A 24207-nucleotide genomic window follows, 5' to 3' on the forward strand; every position below is an offset into this window, starting at 1 on the left:
CTCTCCTTTATCTAATTAGAGTAGTGAATGCTACTTAAATTGTCTTTTCTGTAGCACACAAATTCACAACTCTCAGAATTTTAGGACCAAGTCTTTAACCAGATAAGTTACTATTAAATCTGATGGCAAATTTGTTTGATTCATTAGAACAATGCTTACATGACTCTTACTTCTAACAAAGAGATGTGATTGCTTTTCTTTACCAGAATATAATTATGATTTTTTTAATTTGTATGTTATTCTGGAAGGAAATTTCAAACACCTGATTTTTTCATTATTTCAAAAGCAGAAGTTAAATTTTTTTACAATTTTTTTTTTTGCTATTGCTGTCTTAATTGAACTTTATTAATAGATCTTAAAACTGTCTGTGGCAAAAAGAATAGTGCATATTGATTATTAACTCTCTGTAAGGCCATCATGGGATTTCAACGTGGACTATGTTTAATCTTGACAACTTTTATAAAAAATTCTCACAGTTTTTAATGTGACTGTTCACAGCAAAGCAAATTAAGAAACTGTCCATGTAGTCATCTGAGTGTTAAGATTTCAATGGCCATCCTGTTCTCAGTGCAAGTATCACTGACATTATGAACATAACAGAGCAAGATTTTGGAAAGCAAATTTTGACTTGGTATAAAATGACTTCTTCCCCTTCCTCAAACAGCCAGATTGAATTCTGAAGACAAGCTGTGTATACGTGCTGCTATGTGTGGCGCTGTGCACTCAGACCTTACAGTGGTTTGCTTAAGATAAATTTACAAACATTATTAAAAAAAATAAAAAATGCTGGGAGAGTGAAGAAAGTAAATGCCAGATATTGAAAACCACGTGGATAAATAATGCCTCTGTGTCCTTCCTTCCAAAACCAAACAAGAGCAAATCAAACAAACTCACCCCAAACCTTCTTCAGAAACCTTGGAATGCAAGCACTGGTCCAGACCGTAACCCTTTAAATTCTGTACGAAGCAATGTTTCTTCAATTCTGTAAGCCCTGACCAAAGGGCTTGAGACCGCTGCCTGCTGTGCCTCACTCATGCTAAAATTTCTGAGTTGTTAAAGCAGCAGCAAACACATTGAACTGTTTCCAAAAGAAACCCTCACATCTTGGATTACAAAGTTTACTATTTGCCTTGTTTGTAAAGAGAAGCAGCAATTTCCTTGTGCGACCTAGCGTTTGATTCTGCAGTGAAGGCTCTACTGAATTTGACAGGACAAAGGATGTGCTCCCAAAATCTTTTTTTAGCAGTTCTTGCAGTGGTATATTTTCTGACAAAACATGAGTGCTTTTCTCTAAATAATCAGCTATATCTCCATGGAGGGAAGGGCAATCACTTTGTACAAAGCTTCAGGTTTGGACTATCAAAGAATTATTTTATTTAAAAAATTATTATAGACGCAGTTGGCCACTGCTTAATTTGCAAATACCTAAGAAACCCTTGAAGCACGGGTGTTTTCTGATCTGTGTAAAGTTCCCTCTGACTTGCAGATTCCTGCACTTCCACAGATGTTTTGTTTTGAGGAACTTGCCCCAGCAAAGAACAACAGGTATCGAACGTTTCACTAATAAAAAAAGTCAACGTTAAAAATGGCTAATTGAACGCATACAAATAAACATAGGCTGTGTAACCTCGGCCATTTCATAGTATAAATATTAATAACAGGAAAGACTGAAATTTACCCAGCAGCATGTACAACAGTGACTACACTGGATATACCTGACAGTGAAGGTTACAATACCAATCATCAGGTCTTCTCCATCCTGACGATGCCATTTACAACAGTAACTCTTCAGTTCTGCTTCGCTCTCCTAAAACGGATGGAAATAGTTACAGCAAATTGTTTCTTATGGAATCGCTTGGCGTCTTTACAAGCCACTCGCATTTGAAGCAGGATCCACGGTTTATAGAGTATTCTAAAAGTACCCATGTAGGCTTTCATATGGCATTTCACTGCAAAACAAATCCATAATGTGTGAAAACCAGGTTTATATCAACCTGCAGAAGCCAGTTGATAAAATTCATGGACCAATTCTTAAAATCTAAGCTATAAAGAGAATGAAATGTATTAAAAGATTTGAGGTTTATAAAAAGTAACCTTTTTATACCATATTTTTACTTTACAAAAATATTGAAATAATTCATGAGTTTTTCACTCTGCACCAGCTTTAAAAAAAATACTATCAAATTTTGACTTGCACCTTTAATGCTTCTGAAAGCACCATCAGGGGATACTTTTAACATAAAGAAGGATACCATTGACTAGATTTAGGGAGGTATTTAAAACCCAAAAGCTTGCAGCAAAAGCACTCTATTACAAGAGATTCAACGTAATTTTTAGACGTATCTGGACACAAGTCTTGAACAGGCAGAAGAGGATCTTCCACATAACTTGCTTATATTATACTTCGGTGAATATACTTACTAAGACGTGGCTGAAAGCCTTTAAAAGACATCACTTTCACCTTGGGTGGGAAAAATCAGAGCTGTCTCTACACGTTGAGAACTTGATTGGTCTTTCCTGCTTCTTGTTCTGGTAGGGCTCGTGCCACTCGTTATCTGTCCCTCAGGCAATATCAACCTTGCAGTTATACAATGTTTGGCACTAGAAGGGTATGGCATGTCACAGTCTCTTGTCACCCCTGCATACATTCACACACTGAATCATGCATTCTCAGTCCTGAAACAGAGAAGTTTCAGTGTGTTCATCTCCTCGTAGTTTCTTCCGAAATATCTGAATGGGGTCCTCCAAAAAGTTTAGAATACGAAAACTATACTTCCCTGTTCTTTTACACATATATATATATTTTTGCAAATTGAACACTGAATCATGATTATCATTTAATTTACATCACTACGTGCTAGAGCTCCTTATTTCTCCTGAAAACCAGAAGTGAGCTGCATAGGATTTCTGTTGAAAGTAACATAAAGAACTTAAATTGCATTTTAAAAGACTTTGAAATTCCACAGAAAACAAACAGTTCTGGTAGTATTAATGTTTATGACCTAATTAATCAGAATTTAGTTTACTTTCCATTGACAGCCTTACAAACATGATGATGTATCTTTTTAGTTAAGAACTATTTTGCAAACTTACTCTAACCTGAATCGTTGATTTATGGGAGTGTTGAAGACTACTATGCTCCTATTTTTTTCCCCAGAAAACAGTTTTCATAACAGCAACATTGAGTGCTACAGTTTTGTTATTTTTGAAAAGGTTTTTTTTGTTTGTTTTTGCCATTGATTATGCAAATATCAATCATTCATTTCTAAAATAAAATGCACTACTGGCTAAAGTTGAAAGCTCTGGTCAGAGCTTTCCTATTGGTTTGATTGTAAGTACTGTGCAGTCAGAGTTTCATAGCAGCACGGAGTCGTGGGTGAGTTTCCCCAGCTGAAGTAACTGATCTGTATGTGTGGGTCAGGGTTTGGGTTCTTTTGAGGCTTTCAGGTGACGCTGCTGTATCAGTGTCCTGCAGATAGACTGCACACAGTGGATCAAATGATAATCATGATGATAGCCAGACTAAGAACACTACAGCTTGCTGCTCTACTTGTAGTACGCAGTTTAGTTATTCCTACAGCCCTACTGTCAACCCTTAATTTGGACTGTAATGTCGGAGCTTCTTCAAGCTGTGTTTTTGTTCCGTTTACAATGTGGTTTCATATTCCAAGCGCTCCTGGATAAGGGCATCATCTTTATACTGTAGCCGTGGAGGAGCAGGGGAACATTCAAATGCTAAGATCGCCTTCCTCAGGCTCCTGTCCAACACGTGTCTCTCCCACGCTGGGTACCTGTTCCTGAACAGATCGATTTTAATGACAGACTCCTCAATCCTTGGTGGCCGGGATGAAGGTGTGGACGGTGCGGTGGGTCTCACCTGAAACACAGGCACACACCCATCCCTCTCCACGAATTTTTGATCCCGCTCGCTCGTGACACTCCGGTTGTTGGAGATGGACCGTAGAGTGTTTGTTGCCACTTCTGGGGGTAGGGTGAAGGCAGCGGCAGGGTCCTCACAAGCACAGCTTGGCGACTGCCCAAACCTTGGTCCGTTGGGGTGAAAGAAGGCATAGTACATTAGCATAAAAACAATGCCTGTTAAAAAGCTGCTGAACACTACACACAGTGCTGGTATGGCAAATGCATCAGAGATTGGTGGGGCCTTGTACAGATACCAGAGAGCACTCAAGGCGGTGTTTTCTAAAAGGATCACAAAATAGTAAATGAAAAGCCTACAGCGTGTCCTTCCTTCCTTGACATTGAACCAGCTGAAGATATAGATTATCCCAACAACCATGTCGAAAACTATCTCCTCCCATTTAGTGATGCAAAACTCTGTCTCGCAGTGGACGATCCAGAAGGTCATGATGCACCAGTGCAGCACAATGAAGATCCCAAAGTACAGCTGGAAAACCGAGGCAAACAGAGCAAAAGTAATAACCCTTGCTGCAATTGTGAAGAAATGCCAGCAAAACTGGATTATAACAGCCATATAACTGATGGGTTTCTTGTCATCACGGGAGTCACGGAGGGCCTTTTGGTAGGAAGCCAAAGCCCAAGCCAGGGATACAAGAGATGCTGCAGCAGTAAGACCTAGGAGGAAACAGGAGATGCAGTTAAGGCATAATTAGTATATCAGCACTTAGTTGAAACCGGTGAGATCCTTGCTGCTTTAAATGTGCTCTTCACCACTCACATGACAAAATCTCTTGCTTCTCTTTTAGCTCAGTCAGCACTGAGAAATGGACCTCTACTGCTGAGATTTCATTCCCCTTATGAGCACGCTGTCGTGTTGGATACACACGAACAAGAGCGGCTAGCAAACTACACTCTGAAAAGCTTCTCTAGCAAATTTAGGTTTGAAACGAATTCCTTAATTCACAGCTTTCAGCAAGTTGGGAATAGGTGTCTCTGTCAGCTGTGTGATTTAACAGGACCCACTGTTGTTATTGTTTTAAAGAAAGAATATGAATTTTCTGATATTGATAAGCCATTAAAGAAGCCTAATATAAAGCAACCAAGTCTTTCTAATTAAAATACTGGCATCATGTACATATAAACTAAATCAATAACAATGTAAGCATAAATCTACCTTTTTAAAATAAATTAATGTAACTCTTGTTACATCAAAGTTTAACTGCTTTACTCTTACTGAGGGAAAAGTATTGCCTATTTTGATATTTCCACCGCTTTTAAACAGAATTTTAGTAAGTAGAAAATGTCAAAACTCCATTTTCTTCCAGTTGGAAATTCAATTAATTTTAGAAATGTTGGAATTTTCTACTGAATTAAAATTCTGAGTATAGATGCTCCTAAGGTAGGGAGTTTGTTCGTATCGCCATTCTGTCTCCCATATAGCGCAGAATTGCCTATTTATAAGGCCCTGAACTATAATATTTCTGGAAAACCTGTCAAATATTTCTCACAAAAAGAATTCAATATAAAATTATTTCTTATGAGATTTTCAAACATTATTTTTGTGAAAATAATTCATATTCACTAGAAGATATGAAAACCATAAAACAAATTTTTAAAAAAACCTTTCTATGCTTATTTTGAATGTGTATTATTCTTTTTTCCTCAAGTGAGTTTGATTGTTGTTGGTAGGTAAACTTAAAAAAAAAGTTGCTTTGCAACTGAATCTAGGTTTTAAACTAATCTGTTACTTCCATACACTACCAGAAAAATGCCTTACATTCCCATTTAAGAAGTGATATAGTTCAGCATAATTATTCAAATGCTTAACGCTTACATAGCATTCTGTTAGAAATGAATGATAATTCTTCTTTACAGATGATTAATTTTTATTTACTTACGACTCGTATCAAGCTGCTTTGGATGGAAATGGGAATTCAATTGAAATGCAAAAACCTGGCCTTTTTAGTGTATTTATTATCTAAATAAAATTGCAATAAATATGTTGTATACAGAGGAAAAATGTATCAAACATTTTATACGTAAAACTGGTTTATTACCAAAGCAAATTTTATATACAGTTAATGAATGAATTCATATGTCTCAGCATCCCAGACTGAGAATTTATTCATAGACCATTTAAAGATAATGATGCTTCGGCTTACTCTATTTCTAAGCAGTTCCTTAACTTTGAACTAGTTATTGAAGTAAATCAGACTGAAATGAAGAAAACATTTCTTTTGTCTGCTGTTAACAGCTGTTTAATCATTTCAACAACCTTTGGTTCTGGATGCATAGACAGTATTTTTCTTCTCTGTTCAATAGCTTTCTTTAGAACCTAATCATCAAGAATCTTACATATTATAAATTCTATGCAAATTTTGTTAATACAGAGTGGTAAGTTTAAGCCTAAATACATGTTGCTATTCACTTTTGAAAAAAAAGTTTATTTTAAAAAAGAAAAATGTAGGTTATGGATGTAATACCTGATTCTGAAGGAAAAAAAATCTGTTTAAGCAATCCACCTGGCTTAACAAACTAAGATTTTGCTCAGTAGGTAGTACAGAGGGATTCATTGCTTTCAGGAGGGACTGTGTTTGTCAGTGTTTCTCCCTCAGTCACTGGCAGGGTGCTAATTACGTTGTGAGCTCCCATGAATCCATGAATTTAAAAAACCTTTGTTTTAAAAATAAAATAATAAACAGTCAGCAGAAATATAGAACAAGCTTAGGATTCCAGGGAGAATTTTTAATAAAACATCATTTTTCTTCCCACACAGATGCCCGGAGGCCAAAACAGCAACGTTACTTCTGGAATCCTCCTTCATGGAGGGAATAAACTATCAACAATGAAGACAGGAAGGAGACATGGTATAAATTGTTATTTTCATTTCTGACATGTATATTTGCTTTTCACGCTAGGCTGCCTTTCAGTGACCACTGCCTCTGGAGACAACACCAACAGCTGAAAACGTAAGATCTCATTTTCCTGTAAGAATGTTTTAAGTATTGAAAAAACACAGTTCATTTCCCTTATGAAATGAAAAGTTTGGAAAGGCAGATGAATAGGATAAAGGATAAGAGAATCTTTCAATACAAATGAGCCACTTTGAGCAAGAGCTCAAAAATAGCATTATCAGCACAGGAAAGAATAATGTGAGAGAGAAATCCATGTATTTTCTTTGCAAATCTAACTGTAATGACCTCACACACTCCCCCAGAGGTTTGTAGAGATAGCATCAGTTTTGCATTAGGAGGTGTAAAATCATTCAATAATGCACACAGACTGTTCCAAATAAAATGTTAAAATTCATAGGAATTTCCAATGTTCTAATGCTAATTAATTCATAGTCATTGTCTGGGACGGAAAGAAGCAAGTACAGCAGCAATGTAATTCTGTTATTTAAATAGTCATTAATACAGAAACATCCTTTGCTTTTACAGAACAAACTCAGGGATACTGGCATACAGGAGAGAAAAGGAGACAAGGGAATATACAAAAGGGAAGGACTGCCAGTTAAAGCATTATGTATCTACTCTTGTGCTATTGGCAATGGTGTTAGGGATACAGAATTGAGATAAGGCTAAATGCTCCATTGGCACCATCCATTTTTCCTTATTGATGAGACCAAGCACTAAAGAATTATTAAAAGTATAATTAATAATGAGAGCAATAATGTAAAAGTGATGCAAATGGCAGTTTGCTAATGAAGAAATGTCACTATTTAAATAATTCACTGGGAATGGTTAGAGATAAAGTGAATTATTGTAGTACTGAATGGCTAATTCATTAATTAGAACATATCGATGCATTTGCTGAGTATGTGCTCGTAGAAACCTCTTTATCCATATTTCAAAAGAAGAACTAAAAAAAATTTCTATTACTAGCAAAACAAAACTTTAAAGGCACTAGTATGGCACCAGGAAAAAAGAATAGAATGTCCTATAGACCTGAGGGAAAACAAATAATTTGTAACAACGCAGGTGGTTTAACTTCTGCAGTCAGGAAGGCTTATTTGCCATTCAGAAGTGAATAGAGACGATTGGACCATGATCTGTGGAGCCACCGTTCATGAAGAACAAGCACCAGCTTTCCCGCTTGCTCAGCTGCAGCCTCCGCACTGACTCTTCGGGCACCGCAGCAGCTTTCTGGTGTATTTGACAGCCTTGTATACAAGAGTCTTGTATTTAGGGTCTTGATCTTGGAAATCAAGATTAACTAGCCATTCTCAGTGAATATATACTCAAGAAACGATATGGTCATCTGTTACAGACTGTTGTCTGTAACAGTCCAGGAAAGCAGGAATTCTATAAAATGGCCTTGGGAAACATGAAAGCATGTTCCTGTTTCTTCCTTTTCTAAAGCTGAACCTTCAAATATTTTCTGCAGTATATGATTTGGTCTCTAAAGTTCTGTCCTGAAGAGGAAGAAACACAGGCTTTGCACAGGAAAAAGATCACTTCACATATTGCATCAGGCAAATGATACTTTTGTTTGTTTCTAAAATGGACACCCAAAATCTCTGAATAGCAACTAGTCGGGAGTGTACCCACCCACCTCCAGCCTTCGTAGCTTAGCCCATTGACAATAGTCTCAATAGTGAGACTAGCCAATAAGGCATTGTATTAGGACAACTTTCTGTCAGGAACTAGTTAGAAACTGTTTTGAGTGAAAAAAGGCAATTTAACCTCTTTTATTCTGTTAACGGTTTGCATTACTTAATTATATTATTTGTATAAAGGAATGACAACTTTGTAATTACAGATGAGATTCAGATGTCCTTAAGATAGTGCACTTCCTGTCTGAAAACAAAGAACAGAATTGCCTTGGTTGAATTATAATTTTAACTTCCTTCCCTGGAAATGATTCATTTCTCCATATATAAGAGATGTTCTTGCATTTAATAGAGCGTGGCATATCTGCACTGGTATTTTAAATATAATACATAATACACTGCAACGAGCTACAGCTCATTAAAGACAAGATAAAAAAAACACGAACATGACTTTCACAAGTGAAAGCAAACATATATGAGGGAAAAGAGAATATATACAGAAATGGATACATTCACAAATGTAATATTATTTCAGGGAAGCAAGCTGAAATAGCTACAGGAGAGCCAATGAAGTTCTCCTCAATGGTACTTGTGAGAAGTTTGACTGAAATGTTCATGAGTAATCTAAATAGAATTGCTCACAACAGATAAGGGTTTTCCGTATTACATCTCTGCTTGGCAATTCACAACTTAATTGTATCCTGCTGACACCTCTGCCTTTGCATTATGGTTCTCCCAAACACGCACAATTTATTTAACTTTGAGGAAAGCAATTCAATGTCTAAGCAGCATATATGATTTACTAGTTTGTATTTTTCTCCCACTCCCACAATATAATCTTGATTGGGGTGTAACTGAAAAAATATGGGTCTCATTCTCGCACTAATTTTATCTTACTCCTGATTTGTACTTGAGAGAGTAAAGGCATATTCAGGTCCATAAACTACTTTTTTTCTAATCACATCAGTCCATAAATCCTATACAGAATAAGTACAGAACACCTCAGGTCGGCTGAAAACCCTACAAATGAATGAACTGATCAGAGAAAGTGCTCCTTGACATTGGAGCAACCAACCTGATTTCAGAAATCAAACTGCTGCCAAGGCTTCTGTCTCTGCTTCATCCTTCCTTTTTAAACTTGTACTCATCATTTCCGGGAGTAAATTCATGTCAAAGCAGTAATACCAAACGCAGCAGGACATATGGGCATGACAACATTGCCTGGGATCTGGGATCATGAAACACTTTTTAAGAAAGCCTATTTTAACGAGCTTCCTACCCAGCTGAAGAAGTGACATTATATGTATCCAAGCTTCCAGGTACTTCTCTGAACCAAAGCCAAGGATGTCTAACATTCATAGTCCCCCTTAAGGCCTTAATGCTGTAGGAAACTGTATATCATGACTGCATCCTCCAGCTTCAGAAACTGGCTTGCTATATTTACACAGCTTTTGCCATGCTGCTCTGCAAGTATTGCCACAAGCTTGACGTTCATGTGGAGGCTTGACAATAGTTTATGGGTTTCTGCACTAATTCTTTTATTCCTATACACTAGTATGGCAATGTATGACATGGTATACACATCGTGCTTCCACATGTGGTTTCATACACAGGACGTTTTGCATGCTTCAGGGGCAGCTTTTGATCATATCAGGGGCTGTGTGTCCAGGTTCTCAATATGTGTTTCATGCTCGTGGGTCTCATTCCCTCACCAATACTGTGAGATGAAACCTAAAGATGAAGCTTACTTTTTTATGCTTTCCTATTATCTAAAGGGATAACAATATAAACTCTTGCCCTCACCTGGGTTATTTCCTTCCTTGATGACTGCAGATGTAGCCTGCTGGGGTAAGCTGTAACACTGTACTGAAGTATCCGTACTGGAATCTGTCCTTACAGCCTTAAGCGTCTGTCATCAGGTTTCATAGTCAGGGACATTTCATGTACAAGGATCCTTGCTGACACAGTGTTTGCTGGCACATTTCTTTTATCAGAAGAGGGAAGCACCGCTAACTTAATGTCTGCAGCCAGGTCCAACCCCCTAAAATATGCTGTACACTGATCTTAACATACTTTTCTGTACTCCAAGGTTTGCGGCCTTGTTGTCCAGGGTCATTCTCCATAAGCATGTTGCCAAGATAATCCTATTACTTTCCCACATCAGCAAGTTTGTCTTACATTAGCTGTCCTAAATCATAGTCAAAGGCTTTCTGTGCAATTGAAATAAGCTGCTTGAGGTCAGAAAGGGACTTTTTTTTTCTTTCTTAGGGGCCACTAGATCTGATCGTGCCCAGATAGAAAAGGCAACCTACTGAAATATTCCACTTCTGTAGTTTTGCTTAGACTGTTCATTACCCACAAACATGGGAGTGGGATGCGTCTCTAGTAGTTCATATTTCCAGTGTTTGCCACAGGCTGCATTCACAAGGGGATATTCAAGGAAATATAGATGGTTTCATCAGCTCATCTGCCAACATTCAGCTTAACTTTCTCCCACTGCCTACTGTGGTGGGGTAGTGCAGCATAAGGGATGACAGAAACCATTCCTTGTTGAAATGTAAGTCAGATTTATGCTTGACATTACTTCTCCTAAGTGTTACGTAATGCTTAGAGAACATGCTAGCATATATAGGAATAATTTCTCCCATGATTCCTTTCAGCTGCTTTCTATAATACTTCTGGTGAGACAACTTCCAGCTGTTTCTTTAATTTGGCTCTCCACAACAACTTACCTTTGCCCTGGAAGTCTAGAAACATTATATATATTAAATGTTACTTTCAACCCTACTCATTTTACCTACTCCTAAATTTTTTCCAGTGGTGGTTTGGACTCTGTGTAGAGCACCAAAGTCAACTGACAAAAGTTTGGCTTATTGTACATACCTTTAGCAGATTCTTAGGGCCTGTACCAGACACCTGCCTAATGATTTGCTTCTTGCTGCACTCAAGGTCATATCCACCTTAGCAAATCTAACTGTTAGACATACTGTTGAGATGCTTCTGCTGAGCAGCAATCCTGGTCATAGGTCTAAACAGGTCTACAGCTGAATGATGGTCATAATTTTATTTCAAGCTAACATCAAGAACAGTTTCCCTTTGCCTCTCCCTCAAATCCAAACTAAGTCTTTTACCCAAATTTTGTTGTTAGTATCTCAGGAGTTCTTTTGGAAACTATGAATAAAATCTACTACAGATAAAGAAAGTCAACTTAGCATGCAGGGACCACAAGAACCATAAAAGTTGGACCTCTCCTGTCTTTCAAGAGACAGTAATTCAGGCCTCTCTTTCTCCACAGACAGCTAATGATGAAAAGGTTTTGGGACACAACATCCAAAAGCTCTGCTACCTTTTCATCAATCTGTAAAAGTAATTGACTCTTTAAGATACTTGAACTGAAGTCATACTGCCAGAATACGCTAGCTAAGGCCAGTTACTAGCTGAGTGAGTATCCCGGTGACCTCTTCTCCTCTCTCAGAAGTACATTTTCCTAGTATTTGTTAGTTTCTTGTTCTTCTAAAGACGTGTTATATTTATAAATTACAATTCAGGAGTCCTTATTAGCCACTAATCAAGTCCAGTCCTTCACAGGCAGTGACAACCATCAGGTACTCATGTATGTCATGCAGTCTGTATGCTGCCAGTCTTGGCAAGACAGCATGAGATCATTTCTCCTGTTAGGAAGCTAAACTTTGACTTCTGTACTTTCACAGCTAGACTCCTTGCCTGTTAGGTAATTTGGTATCTTTATATTCCAGTGAAGTATGTACAGCATAAACATACCCACTGACTCCAGGCTCATTTCCATGATTTGTACATTTCTTTTTGGCAAAAAGTGCTTTTGATGTCTTGAGGTTGCTGCAAGTAGCTTGTAGTAATCAAGGGATTATCTGGAGACTGCAGCAACTCCAAGCAGAACAAAACCTCTGCCATTACCTCTTGAGGAGAAACAACATCATGGTAACATAATGCTAAGCTAAAGATAGGGCACCATCTATGGGAGAAGGCTCCATCTGCACTGCTCGTCCCAATGCACTGCACATATGGACACCTTCCATAAAGGCAACGGCAGAAGCAGAAGCACTTCTCCCTGCGGCCCAACAGGAGAAAGAGAAAAAGTTGTAGTCTACTAGACATAAAAAATCCTGTTAAAACATAAGTTTTGAGGAAACACCTTTCTGTTGATCCAAATTTCTGTGATTTTACCTTTATTTTTCTGTTGAGCTTTGATATACTTTTGCTTATGCAACTTCTGAACAAAGTTTCTCTTGGTATATTCCACTGATTCGGAGGAACCAGCCACACAGATTTTCACTCCATGTCTGCTAACAAGATGGACTGGAATTCTTTTATTTGAAACACTTTGGAAAAATATTCATCAAGTGAAAAAAAAAATGTACACTGTAAATGCCATTTAGATTATTCCAGTCTTTTATGAAAACAAAATACAGTTTTTCTTTAGGAATATGCAAATATTTTTTAAAAAAAGACATTGTATTTAGTCTACAACAGTGTACGGGAATGAATAGGGAGAAACTTAGTATTAGTACTTGTTTCTTTCACACAGTCGCTGTGGTCACCCGTCCCAAGGACTGTATGCCGTCCTTCCCAGTCCACAGGGCAGTGGCCTGCCAGACCCTGGCAGCTGGCTCGGGGCCGCTGCGGGTATGCACTGAGCCCGTACATCAAAAGACGGCAGGAAAGTAAAACTTCAGAATAGCAGCTCTCAAAGCAACAATACAAAAGCCAGAACTAAAAAAGTCCATGATTTGGAAACTCATCCATTAAAGTGAAAACATGGTGGTGCTAGAAACAGCATTGGTTTCCTAATCAATTCTGCATAAAACTGTTTTCTAATGTACTGGGTGTTGGTGCCCAGGTGCTGGCAGCAGGCAGGCGGGACACACGGGGCGGCCTCTGTGAGGAGAGGCCAGGGGCTGCCCTATGCCGGACACAGCCGGTTCCAGCCGGTTCCAGCCAGCTCCAACTGAGCCACTGCAGGCCGCAGCTGAGCCCGTCAGCCAAGATCGTGGCGCCTCTGGGAAAACATATTTAAGAAAGGGCAAAAACGCCTGATAGGCAGAGGAGGGGGCAAAAGAAGAAAGGAAGAAGAGCAGTGTAAGCACCAGGGTGAGAGAAGAAAGAGGAGGAGGAGGTGCTTCAGGCGCCGGTGGAAGAGGACCATGGTGGAACAGGTATTTCCCTGCAGCCTGTGAAGGACCACGGTGGAGCAGATATCCACCTTGCAGCCCGTGGATATTTCTTGAAGGAAACTGCAGCCTGTGGACAGCCCACACTGGAGCAGGTTTATCCTGAAGGAACTGTATCCCGTGGGAGGGACTCCATGCTGGAGCACAGGGAAAGTGTGAGGAGGAAGGAACAGGAGAGACAAAGTGTTATGGACTGACCACAACCCCCCATTCCCCATCATCCTGCGCCACTGAGGGGGAGGAGGTAGGAGGATCAGGAATGAAGGAATGAAGTTGAGGCTGGTAAAAAGTGGATGCAGGGGGGAAGGTGTTGTTTTAATTTGTCTTTGTTTCTCACTATCCACATCTATTTTAACTGGCAATAAATTAAATTAATTCTCCACAGGTCGAGTCTGTTTTGCCCGTGATGGTAATTAGTAAGGGATCTCCCTCTCTTTGCCCCAGCCCACATAGTTTGTCATCCTATTTTCTCCCCCTGTGCTGTTGAGGAGGTGGAGTAAGTGAGCAGCTGGGTGGGCGTCTGGCTGCAGACTGCAGGTCAATCCACCATATCCAATGATCTCACTGCAATATATTTTTGCATGCACAAACCATACATGTGGTCATTAAAAAGCAACATTCAGGCTTCAGGGGCCAGGCTGTATCTGCTCCTTCCAGGACTATTCAAGAAAAAGACTTCCTTGCACAGGGATACGTGGAATCATACCTCAAACTTCTGTAAACTCTCCTCTGAAATGTGTCCTGCTACTTGCTGAGACCCTACAAGGCACTGGCCAGCTCAAAGAATGGATGTCTGAGAATATCAAAGCTGCCACATAATTTCCTGAGATTTAATTAGATGATGTGGGAGCAGAATGCACCTAATACTCGGGAGGACTGGAATGTTACTACAATAACAGCTTTTCTATGTCTGTAGAGAAAAGTATAAATTCTGGAAAAAGGAAGAATATCTCAACAGTTGTTTGTTTCAATTTAACTTCGTCACAACAAATTGACTATCTTCTCTTTTTTTTTAGTGAAACATGCACAAAATTCAGTACTTCAGTGATGTGTTTCACGGGTGTAGATACACATTTAAAGTGAGATAGAATGATAACAATCAGTCAGTGTACAATATAAGGCACAGAGCTTTGCCTCATGCAGACTGAGTGAATCCCATACTTGTGTTAAAACAGGTGCATAAGAATTCAAACATTTCAAACAAGGGAGAAAACATCCTTCCAAGGAATATTTACCTTCACTTTAAAAATGTACATTTTTTTCCAGTCTGACTTTACCTTTGGTTTTCAGCCACTGATTTGGCTGAAGTTCTGTAGAGTTCAAACAACTTCAGCGTAACATTTCACAGATCTTCAGAATTTTAAAAGCAAAAGTTTCCAGGACATCAATTTTTCACTTAGAAGCCTTCAGTACCTTTGAAATAGCATAATGTCAGGACATCCTTAGAGATATGTTTTTCTCTTTCTTTCATTCTTTCTTTTTTTTGGGGGGGAGGATCTCTCCTTCCCTTCTCAATATGCAATGATACTAGAGATCAAGGTATAATCTACAAAGAAGACTTGATGGTTAGTGGTATTTCCAAGCAGTTGTTTTTAAATTAATAGAACATACATGTGTCCACTTATGTAAAGACTAAACACTGGAAAAGGAGACGTGGACTTTGAAAGTCCCATCATATATAGCCCTCAGAATGAGGGCTTAAATCATTATTCCTGATAGCTCTAAGGCTCTTAATCATCTGTGTGGCTAAATGAATATCCATAGAAATGTCAAGAGCATGGACAAAGCAACTTTAAAACAAATTTTAAATATCTGAAGACAATTTTCCTAAGCCTGAAATGAGCTGGTGAAAGATGTATGTTCTTAGTATTAACCAAGCTTTCTGATTATGTTTTCCACCAGCATCCCACAAGCAAAACAGCTTGAAATGACCACCCTGGCTGCAATATGGTGGAATGTATCAGAAATAGTATCTGGCGGATCCAAACTATCTCTTCTAAGTATTTTTTTCAAGAGATACTGAATATCATAAAATACACATAGCAGTATCACACTGGCTCTAGAAATGTCTGTTGAGGATTTGGAAGAGGAAAGGCTAAATCAGTATTTCAAATACACCAGAGATTTTTTTTTTTTTTTTCCAGATATTGCACTAGCAGTGGCCAGCATCCAACATAGAGAAGACTAGAAGCCAAGACATGTTTTGGCATGAAAAATATCCCAAATACCTTATACTAAGTCTTATTACAAATCAATAGCATGGGACCAGGTCACCGGCAATGAAACACTGACTCTATGCAGAAAGATAGCATGGGACCATTACTCCCCTTAAAACTCCTGAAGCCAGAAGTTTAGGGTCGGCTTTCAGTGGTTCATAGGCTTGTATTTGCTTTCTGAAAGGGGATAAATTTCAGCCTCATTAAGCAACTGATATTTCTCCCACTTGCACATTAAAGTCATTCTGAAGTTAGTACCTTATTTGACACAATTTATCTAAGAAATATTTTATATATATAGCATTTTTCTGTGTTTGCCTTTTAAGCTTCTCTAAGCATTTCAGCTCTGAAGAGATGCTGAGGATAATGCCTGATGCGGTGCTCAGGGACAAAAGGCAATTAGTATCACTCTGAAAAGGAAATCGATTTAGCATTTGTGCAATCCCTCTTAGCAGAGGGAAAACTGGAGCTGTTAGCTTTGTCTGGTACATGATGCTATTTAAGTTTCCTCTGGATCAAACTGAAACATTACAGTTCTCACTCTTTGTTATGTTTCTTTCACTTTGAAAAACTTCAAATACATTTTCACAATAATTCATTAAATAGACTTATTTTTCTGTTAGTAGAAAAGCAATCACTAACCTCCTCTCCCCCCTCCCAAAAGAAAATCCATATTTTCACCTACTGTGCCAATGATGTAAATTGAAGCAAAGTCTAAGTAACCGATTGGAAGAATATTCAGCGTATTCTGGGAAGTCTGGAGATTAATTCTGGTTCTACCTCATGCCCAGCTTTGGATTATTTTAGATGTCATGTTTATATCTTTGTCTTCAATATTAGTTATAAAGCCATTTGTTATCAGTAAGGAAGGTCTACAACTGTATCTCTACCTATCTCTGATATATCTAGAATATGTCCACACGATATACATAGGTAAATATTATGTATCTGTCTACACTTTATAGGTACAGTATATTTATATTTATATACTACATACAGACAGATAAACTGGCACAATTTGAAGACTCCAAGAAAAATAATGACTCAACATTTCCTCTGAAAAGCTTTTTCAATATTTATATGTGGTTTGTGCCAAAAAATTGCACCTCATTGCAAGATTAAATTAATCTAATTTCGGTTTCTGGTACTTGTCTAGAAGATTGAAAAAGCTTCCCTGGCTTCTGCTATCAAACATTTTTTTCATGTACAAGTACCCATAGAGGATGATAGAATTACTTCGACGTTTTCCCAATATTCTGGGCTGATCAGTCCCTTAAAGTCTTATATCCAAATGGTTGATCAATGGCCTCTGGGACTATTTTATTCCCCTCCTTTGAATTTCTTTCAGTATCTCCATCCTCCAGGAGGTGTGAGTCACAGAACAGGGCACAGGCTTTTAACAATGGTCTTATTGGTGGTGTTCACAGTGGTGTGTGTCGGTTGTGTATCTTCCCTCTACACCCATGGATCAAAATAAGGCTTGAAGCCACAACTTGACACTGAGGTCTCACAAAAAAGCTCTTCTCTCCATTGACTGCTGTGTCATCTTCTGAATTACTGTTTTTTAAGACAGAGACAGTCTGTGTTTCTGATTCCCAAATACACTTTTCTGTATTAAAACATAATTAGTTGGATTTGATAATTTTGACCAAATGATTCAGATCAACCTGTGATGGTAACCTGTCCTACGCACTATTAACTACCCTCACAGCTCTGTGCAAAGCCTGGGAAAACTTAACCAGTCACTGGAAACCCAGCCAGCAAATATTACATATCATCATTCATAGTACTATCAAACAAGATGAGAGCAAGGGCAAGTGTTTGGTAGGTGCTGCTAAGCATTTCCTCACTCATTCTTTCCTAATTTTCATATCCATCTAGAAGACAGCTTTTAGTTCACTTTAATGTGAGCCCTTCTCAGTCCTACTTCAAGATCTCATATGATTTTAAGTCCCATGAACTTAAAAAGAAATAAATACATTCTTTATTATAGTTGCTGTCAGCATTCTAACTTGTAAGCTTGTCAATGAAAGATAACAGGCCTGGGTGACAAGACCTAACATTCATGAAACAATTGTTTGCAGAGTTCTACTACCTAGCCTCTAATTCTTTGTTAGCTGAGTACGCAGTTAACCTTTCTACTATACTGAATTAATGTCAGGCTAATCTATACTTATTTTTTAGTTCTGTGCACCTTTTCTTTTATCATTTTAAGACTTGTTTCTTTATGCATCTGCACATCAGTCTGCTCCGTGGTAATTTTTAAGAATGATCAAGTGATGTCAACAGAATTCGACACAGAAATAGATGTCTCAAAGATACCAAGTTCTGTAAAGTTCAGGGAAAACGGCAGCTAGAGAAGGGTCCAAAGAAGTCTTCCCACTGAAAGGAAAGCAGACTTCAGGCACTTTTATTCCAAGAGCCAGGGGCCAATTAGTAAGTGAATAAATATGTTCCTTGCAGCTGGCAAATCCACATAGATAGAACTTTGAGCTAACCCCAGCAGATATTGCCTCTTACCCATCCAAACCCAGAGTCATGAGAGAGAACTGGGAACAAGGCAGGGAGTGAACAGTACAGGTGGCAATCCAGGGGATCTGAGGAAAAACTGGAGATATTTTGAGGGCAATGGTTAAGGGCAGGGTAGGAGCAGGAGACACTGTGTGAGAAGGCTATGAGGACATTATGTGTTTATTCCTACAATAGGGATAGAAAGAAGCCAGTGGTAAATAAGGCTTCATTACTTTTGCTGCTTGAAGGACCTATGAAATTATATTAATAGGCATTCTGCTTTTCTGGAATTCACCTGCTTCTCCAATATTTTGTTAAAAATTAATGTTTCAGTGTCTATAGACATCTGGAACAGGGTCCTCCAAGCTGGAGACAGTACAGTTCAGGCTGGAAATAGAACTAAAAGAGGGCCGCGTAACTGGAACTCAGAGACAGATTATGTTTTAGACATTACTGAGCATCTACCTCAAAGAGTAAAGAAATGGGTATTTGTTTTACAGCAGTGTGACTTTAAATCAGGTTCTCTGCAGACACAAAGGGGGAAGGGGCAGTCCGCTGCATACCTAATATTTATTTGATTTATTGGTTTGTTGATATGGTGTGACAGCAAATTAGCAAGGCATTTTTTCTGGCACTGAAGATGATCAAGAAGTTATCAATTCCCATCACTGGCACATTTTTACAAACAGAATAACAATAACAAAGCATTCAATCTACACTAGTAACTTAACAACACTAAACATTTCAGTATAAAAATCCAGTCTTTTCTCAACAACAGGAGCAGCAGCAACAACTGATAAAAGCTCAGAAGCAGTAGCTCTAAACCTATTCATGAATACACCACACTGACAAAATGCCTCCACTCTGGTCCACCTTAATCATCCTGATTTGGAGAGGAATCGGGATAGAGCATGTGCCCACGATTGCGGGCGGGTGGGGTGAGGAATATGCTATTTCCCTTCAACTTTGGTAGTTGTCTGGATGTGCAACAGTGAATGACTCCTCATTCAGCCTGCAGAAAAGAAGCTTATCCCTGCTACTACTACATTTAGATAACTTGTGCCTCTCAGTCAATTAAAAACATAGCTATTCCTCAGAAAAGAGGGTTCATAGAAAGCCCTCTGAGCCATGCCACAAATACACTGACAAAGAATCAAAACCAATACCATGACAAACAAATATCACATTTCAAGATTTGAAAGGTAATATGGAAATATGCTTCAAAGAGTTCACATTCCCAGTTATAGCAAAAAAAGGTGTCATGCTCTATTTGTGTAAGCTATCTTCCACAGAGAGATGAAGTAAATAGGCAAAACCTTTTTTTATAATTGCAGTTCTTATTAAAGCAAATGCAAAATAACTTTCCCCAAACACTCAGGCACTGGTGGGAAAAAAATGTTTCACATTAATCAGAAATCCATTCAGTATGCATGTAGATTGTCTCTACAAGTTTTAATGTTAGGATACCAAAATAAGCTGTATTGTGAGATATTAGTATTTAATTGGAACTCTAAGCACTTTATGGCCTGGTTCTACCCTAATGAATTTTAACATTTTTCTGTCACTATTATGGACTGTTTTGGAACAACTTATTATGGACGTTGATACTAGCTTAGGAATAAATGCAACACTCTTGCAATAACCTAATATACTTAAATTATTAATATTATTATTTTTTTTCAATCTTAACGTGATTTGGGAGGCAGGAGACCGAGAGACTTTGTTTTGTTTAGGATTAGAACAATATATGAGTACAAACTTATTTAGAGATTTTCCTTATTCTGTTTTTGAAAAGTAAGGTCTATCGAGGTGCAAGACTGTGAGTCAATTTATGCTTTCTCAGATACTCAATGCTTCCTTCTCCTCTCATAAAATAACTGCCATACGCGATAGCTTAAACATCCCATCCATTTTGGTTCTGCATCTTTTTCTTCCAGTGTTTCTGCCCCTAGAAGTCTTCAGCATCACCTGCCTCCCAAGTGTTCCCTGAGACACCTCCCTTTCCTCTTTGTCACCTCATCTGCAAGGTTTTCAAACTACTCTTTTCCCAATGCTCCTCATATTTCTTGCTTTTCCACAGGTTTCCCGGCTCCTATATGTGTTTTCTGTAGAGGTGCTCCAAACCCGCAGCCCTGCCTCCTCCCTTCCCATGCCCATCTCACCTGGTGTCTCCCCGGTCCCCATGGCCGTCCCAGCACTGGGGCAAGGTGCCCAGGCCTCTGCTTTTAGATACAACTCCTTGATGACCGGGGCATTGAGACCATAGCTGTCTGGTTCAGGAATGTGTTGTGGTCCACCATAAAACCTAGACAGCTACCATCTTGTGCTCACTTCTCTCGGCAGCAGGCTGTCCCAGCAACGCACTGCTCTGGTGTCCCGCCTGTACATAGTCACAGATAGGTTGTACCTATTTGTTGTTCTTCAGGCCTTCCCCCCAAGTCAGCTCTTCCACTTTCCTTAAACAGCCAGTTCTTTCAAAATCCTGTTAAACAACTGTGGTGTTTTGTTTTGTTTTGTTTTTAAAAGATCCTCCTACAGCAATGAATTTCATAGGAAACTAATATTCCTGTTAATTTTAAAGAAAGTGTTAGTTTTATTAACTGCTTCATATTTTAATATGAAATGTCATACTGAAGAAAAAGGTCTGCTTGTGTGACTTAACTACCAAGTAAGCAAGGGTATTCACTGCTTCTCACTTTTTCCAAAGCAGCCCTCATTATCTAGGGCATTTCAATTCACTTTCTTCTGTTTTGACTAGTGGTCCTACTTGCTGAATTATGTCATCAGAACAACCCCTGCCATGTGCCTCTATTCATTTTTATTACCTCTCTTTCTCATAATGAGGTGAGAAAAACCTGAATACAATAGTCAAGTAATCAAGGTAAAGTTCCATAGAATGCAGGAATATATTTATAATTATTTGCTGTCACATTGTATTTCTGTCTGCATTAAAATAATTTATGCTATTCACAGAGTATCTAGGTGCATAAATTCATAATTTAACATTAAAATAGATAAAATTATAGGCATGAACTCAATACACCCTATTCTCAGTACAATTGCAAGAGTTCATAAACTGTGTATCTCAAAGGCTTATAGGAAATGAGTGATGTTTGTGCAAAAGATGTCTGCCAATATTCAGTTAGTAAAACATTATTTCTGTCCCCAGTATAAGATTCCCTCTCCTTTATCTGTGCTGAAAAGGTGACAAAACTTCCCCTTATAGCTCCATTGTCTTCCTCTAAGCTCTTTAAGCTGAGCAACATATTAGCTCCCAGAATGTGCGTATTCCTGTGAATGGGACATTTTAACAATGCTTTGCAGGTCTAACACCTTTTCTCAAAATATTTTAGTATTCTCTATAGTCATTACATTATTCTTAAAATAGCTCATGAAGAATGTCAGTATGACATCCATTTTCCTGATGGATGAACCAGGGAAAGAGGAAACTGAATGATTTGCCTGAAATATCAACGTACAAAGCCTTTTCAAGAGAAGGAACCCAGGAGTTTTAAAGCACAGTCTATTACCCTGGTCACAAAGAACATGCCTCCAGTGGCACCTCAGTACCACTTTGCAGCAGACTCCTCGGCCAAACTTTCAAGCAACAAATTAGCTGTTTGCATCGGTACTGTGCTTATCAGTGGACTTGAGCACCATTGTCCATGAGCCAGCATTACAATCTGTGCCTGCACTGCAAAAGCTAGCTTATCAGCATAGAGTTGGATCTTTGGAAATTTATCTCCTAAGAGATCAGGTTACCAAAAAGATAAACAACTTGTATATTTGGGAAGCCAGTTGAGTTCCACTCAATCTACCAAAAGCAACTGGGCTTTGAAAATAGCTCAAAGCAACAAGGAGAAAATGTTTTCAAATTAGCCTTCAACAGTACTGGGCAGTGACAGGGATTTCATTCTTACAAGACATGGCTAGAACAATTACAATTCAGAACAACCACAATTAGCTATTCTCAAGAGCTATATAAGTAAAACCATCTTACCAACTTACTTACCAGCTTTCTACACCTTAGATCAATAAGTGCTTAGTTTATTGTCTTACCATGGCAGGTGAAGTTCTGTGCTTGTGCTCACCTGAGACAGTGTTTAACCACTACCTTTCGAGCATGCTGAGAATGCCTGCCACAAACACTGGCACGCCTTTGGGTGAATATGAGAGAAATTTTCTTGGAGCTTTTCCAACATTAGATGCCGTTCACAAGATTATCACAGTGGTGCTAGATTTGTTCAAGACTTCATATTTGTGCAAACAAACTTCTAATGGGTTTCATGCTAATTCACTGGCAATAACTGTTGGATGAACTAATTCTTCCTAGATTAGTTTTACAGAAGTGTAAAATTTCAATAGTTTTCCTCATCTGAAAGAGACTTGAGGACCCGGTATTTATAAGCATAAATTCTATGGATCATTAGCAGAATTTGGTTCGCTAAACCCTTATGGGCCTCTTCAAAATGTCTTCTCTGATATACTTAGTACAATTATTCAATCAAACACTGTGACTTGAATTTATTATTTCTGGCCACTGGCACATTCCAGCACAGTCACATCTGGTACTTCTGTACTTGTTGCCATAGGGTATATACTTTGCTGTTTAAATAGCAATTTAATAGCAGCACTGGCTAAATAAGGATATTGGCTTAAACCCATATTTTCTGAAATATTCAAAATGAATGGAGGCAAAGATTTACTACTTGTCTTTAAAAAATTCTTTTGCATTTTAGAACAGAAATCAAGCAGCAATTTTATTGGCATGTTTGTAAGTAGAATAGTTACAAATTTCCCTAGCTCTGTAAAAGCTAATGTACACTAGGTATCACCAACCTGAACAGAATTATTACTGCATGGTAATAATGTCCTCAAAATAGAAGTCTATAATGTGAGCACTTAAACTCACATAATGAATGCCAGGCTATCATACAATTATTACTCTGCACAGTGTATAATTACAGACACTGGAGAATATTCTGGGCTTGCAGTTTCTCTATTGTTGGATTGTTTGGTAAACTTGACTGGCAGCTTCTCTGTTAAATTTTTTTTTTTTTAACCAGCGGGGAATCAAGTCATGCAGTCATTTTGAGTGACAGCTAAAGAAAACTGACTAACAAGCGAACACCCCACACTGCATTTTAAAAATGCAAACGCCATCCAGAAAAAGGAATTGAAGTAGCCAATTTGTATAATAAATGACTTTGTACGGCATGCATGATAACAGAACTGAGGAAAAATGGCACGCCAATCCAGGTGGGCTGCAGGCAGCAGGCATCCACAGCACAGGATGCCTTTACATCCTGAAAGGCAAATACCACATACCTTGGCTAAAATTCCAATTAATTAAATAAATTGTTAATATAATTAGTTTGCTCATTTTTTGTTTCCTGGAATGAAATTAATCAAAGCACCCTTTGCACTTTTGAAGACAAATGCTTAAATAATCACACATAATTGTCATAGGAAATGTAGGTCCTCAGCCCTCAGAGCATCTGGAGAGTGGAACGAGGGAGTTTGCCAATATGTTAACCTGGTATAAATTAAAGCAGCCTGAAGGTGGTTGTCATTTGCCTTTGCTGCCGACAGTTTTAAAGGACTATCGATTCAGCTGATGAGCTTTGGAGGAGCGTAGCTACTCGCTCCTCGCGAGTAGAGAACAGCTACTTGCCTTCCAGAGCATCAGGGGATCGTTGCACACTGGAAAGCTCTCCTGTAGTCCCTGGCTGTGAATTAAGGGCTGCTCTGTGGTGGGAGTGACTGCCTGCGCTTGTGAAATAGGTCAGCCTGTCAACCAATG

The 24207-nt window shown here is 38.5% G+C and overlaps 1 protein-coding gene across 2 annotated transcripts in view; it reads right to left on the bottom strand.

Annotated features, from left to right (window-relative positions):
- Positions 1 to 284: 284 nt before the first annotated feature.
- Positions 285 to 24207, bottom strand: part of XKR4 (XK related 4) — a 231005-nt gene continuing 207082 nt past the window's right edge. The window contains exons 3-4 of one of the 2 annotated variants that reach the window (XR_012994613.1): positions 2422 to 4593; positions 285 to 1807 (exon numbers count right to left, since the gene is read on the bottom strand). Coding sequence is in view for 1 of the 2 variants with exons in the window: in XM_076329703.1 (XP_076185818.1) it covers positions 3647 to 4593 (947 nt within the window). In the remaining variant the exon portion in view is untranslated. Of the gene's footprint in view, positions 1808 to 2044; positions 4594 to 24207 lie in introns of those variants that run through there. The other variant, XM_076329703.1, reaches the window with a different exon arrangement.

The sequence above is a fragment of the Aptenodytes patagonicus genome, chromosome 2 (genome assembly GCF_965638725.1).
Source record: "Aptenodytes patagonicus chromosome 2, bAptPat1.pri.cur, whole genome shotgun sequence".
Lineage (NCBI taxonomy): Eukaryota > Metazoa > Chordata > Aves > Sphenisciformes > Spheniscidae > Aptenodytes > Aptenodytes patagonicus.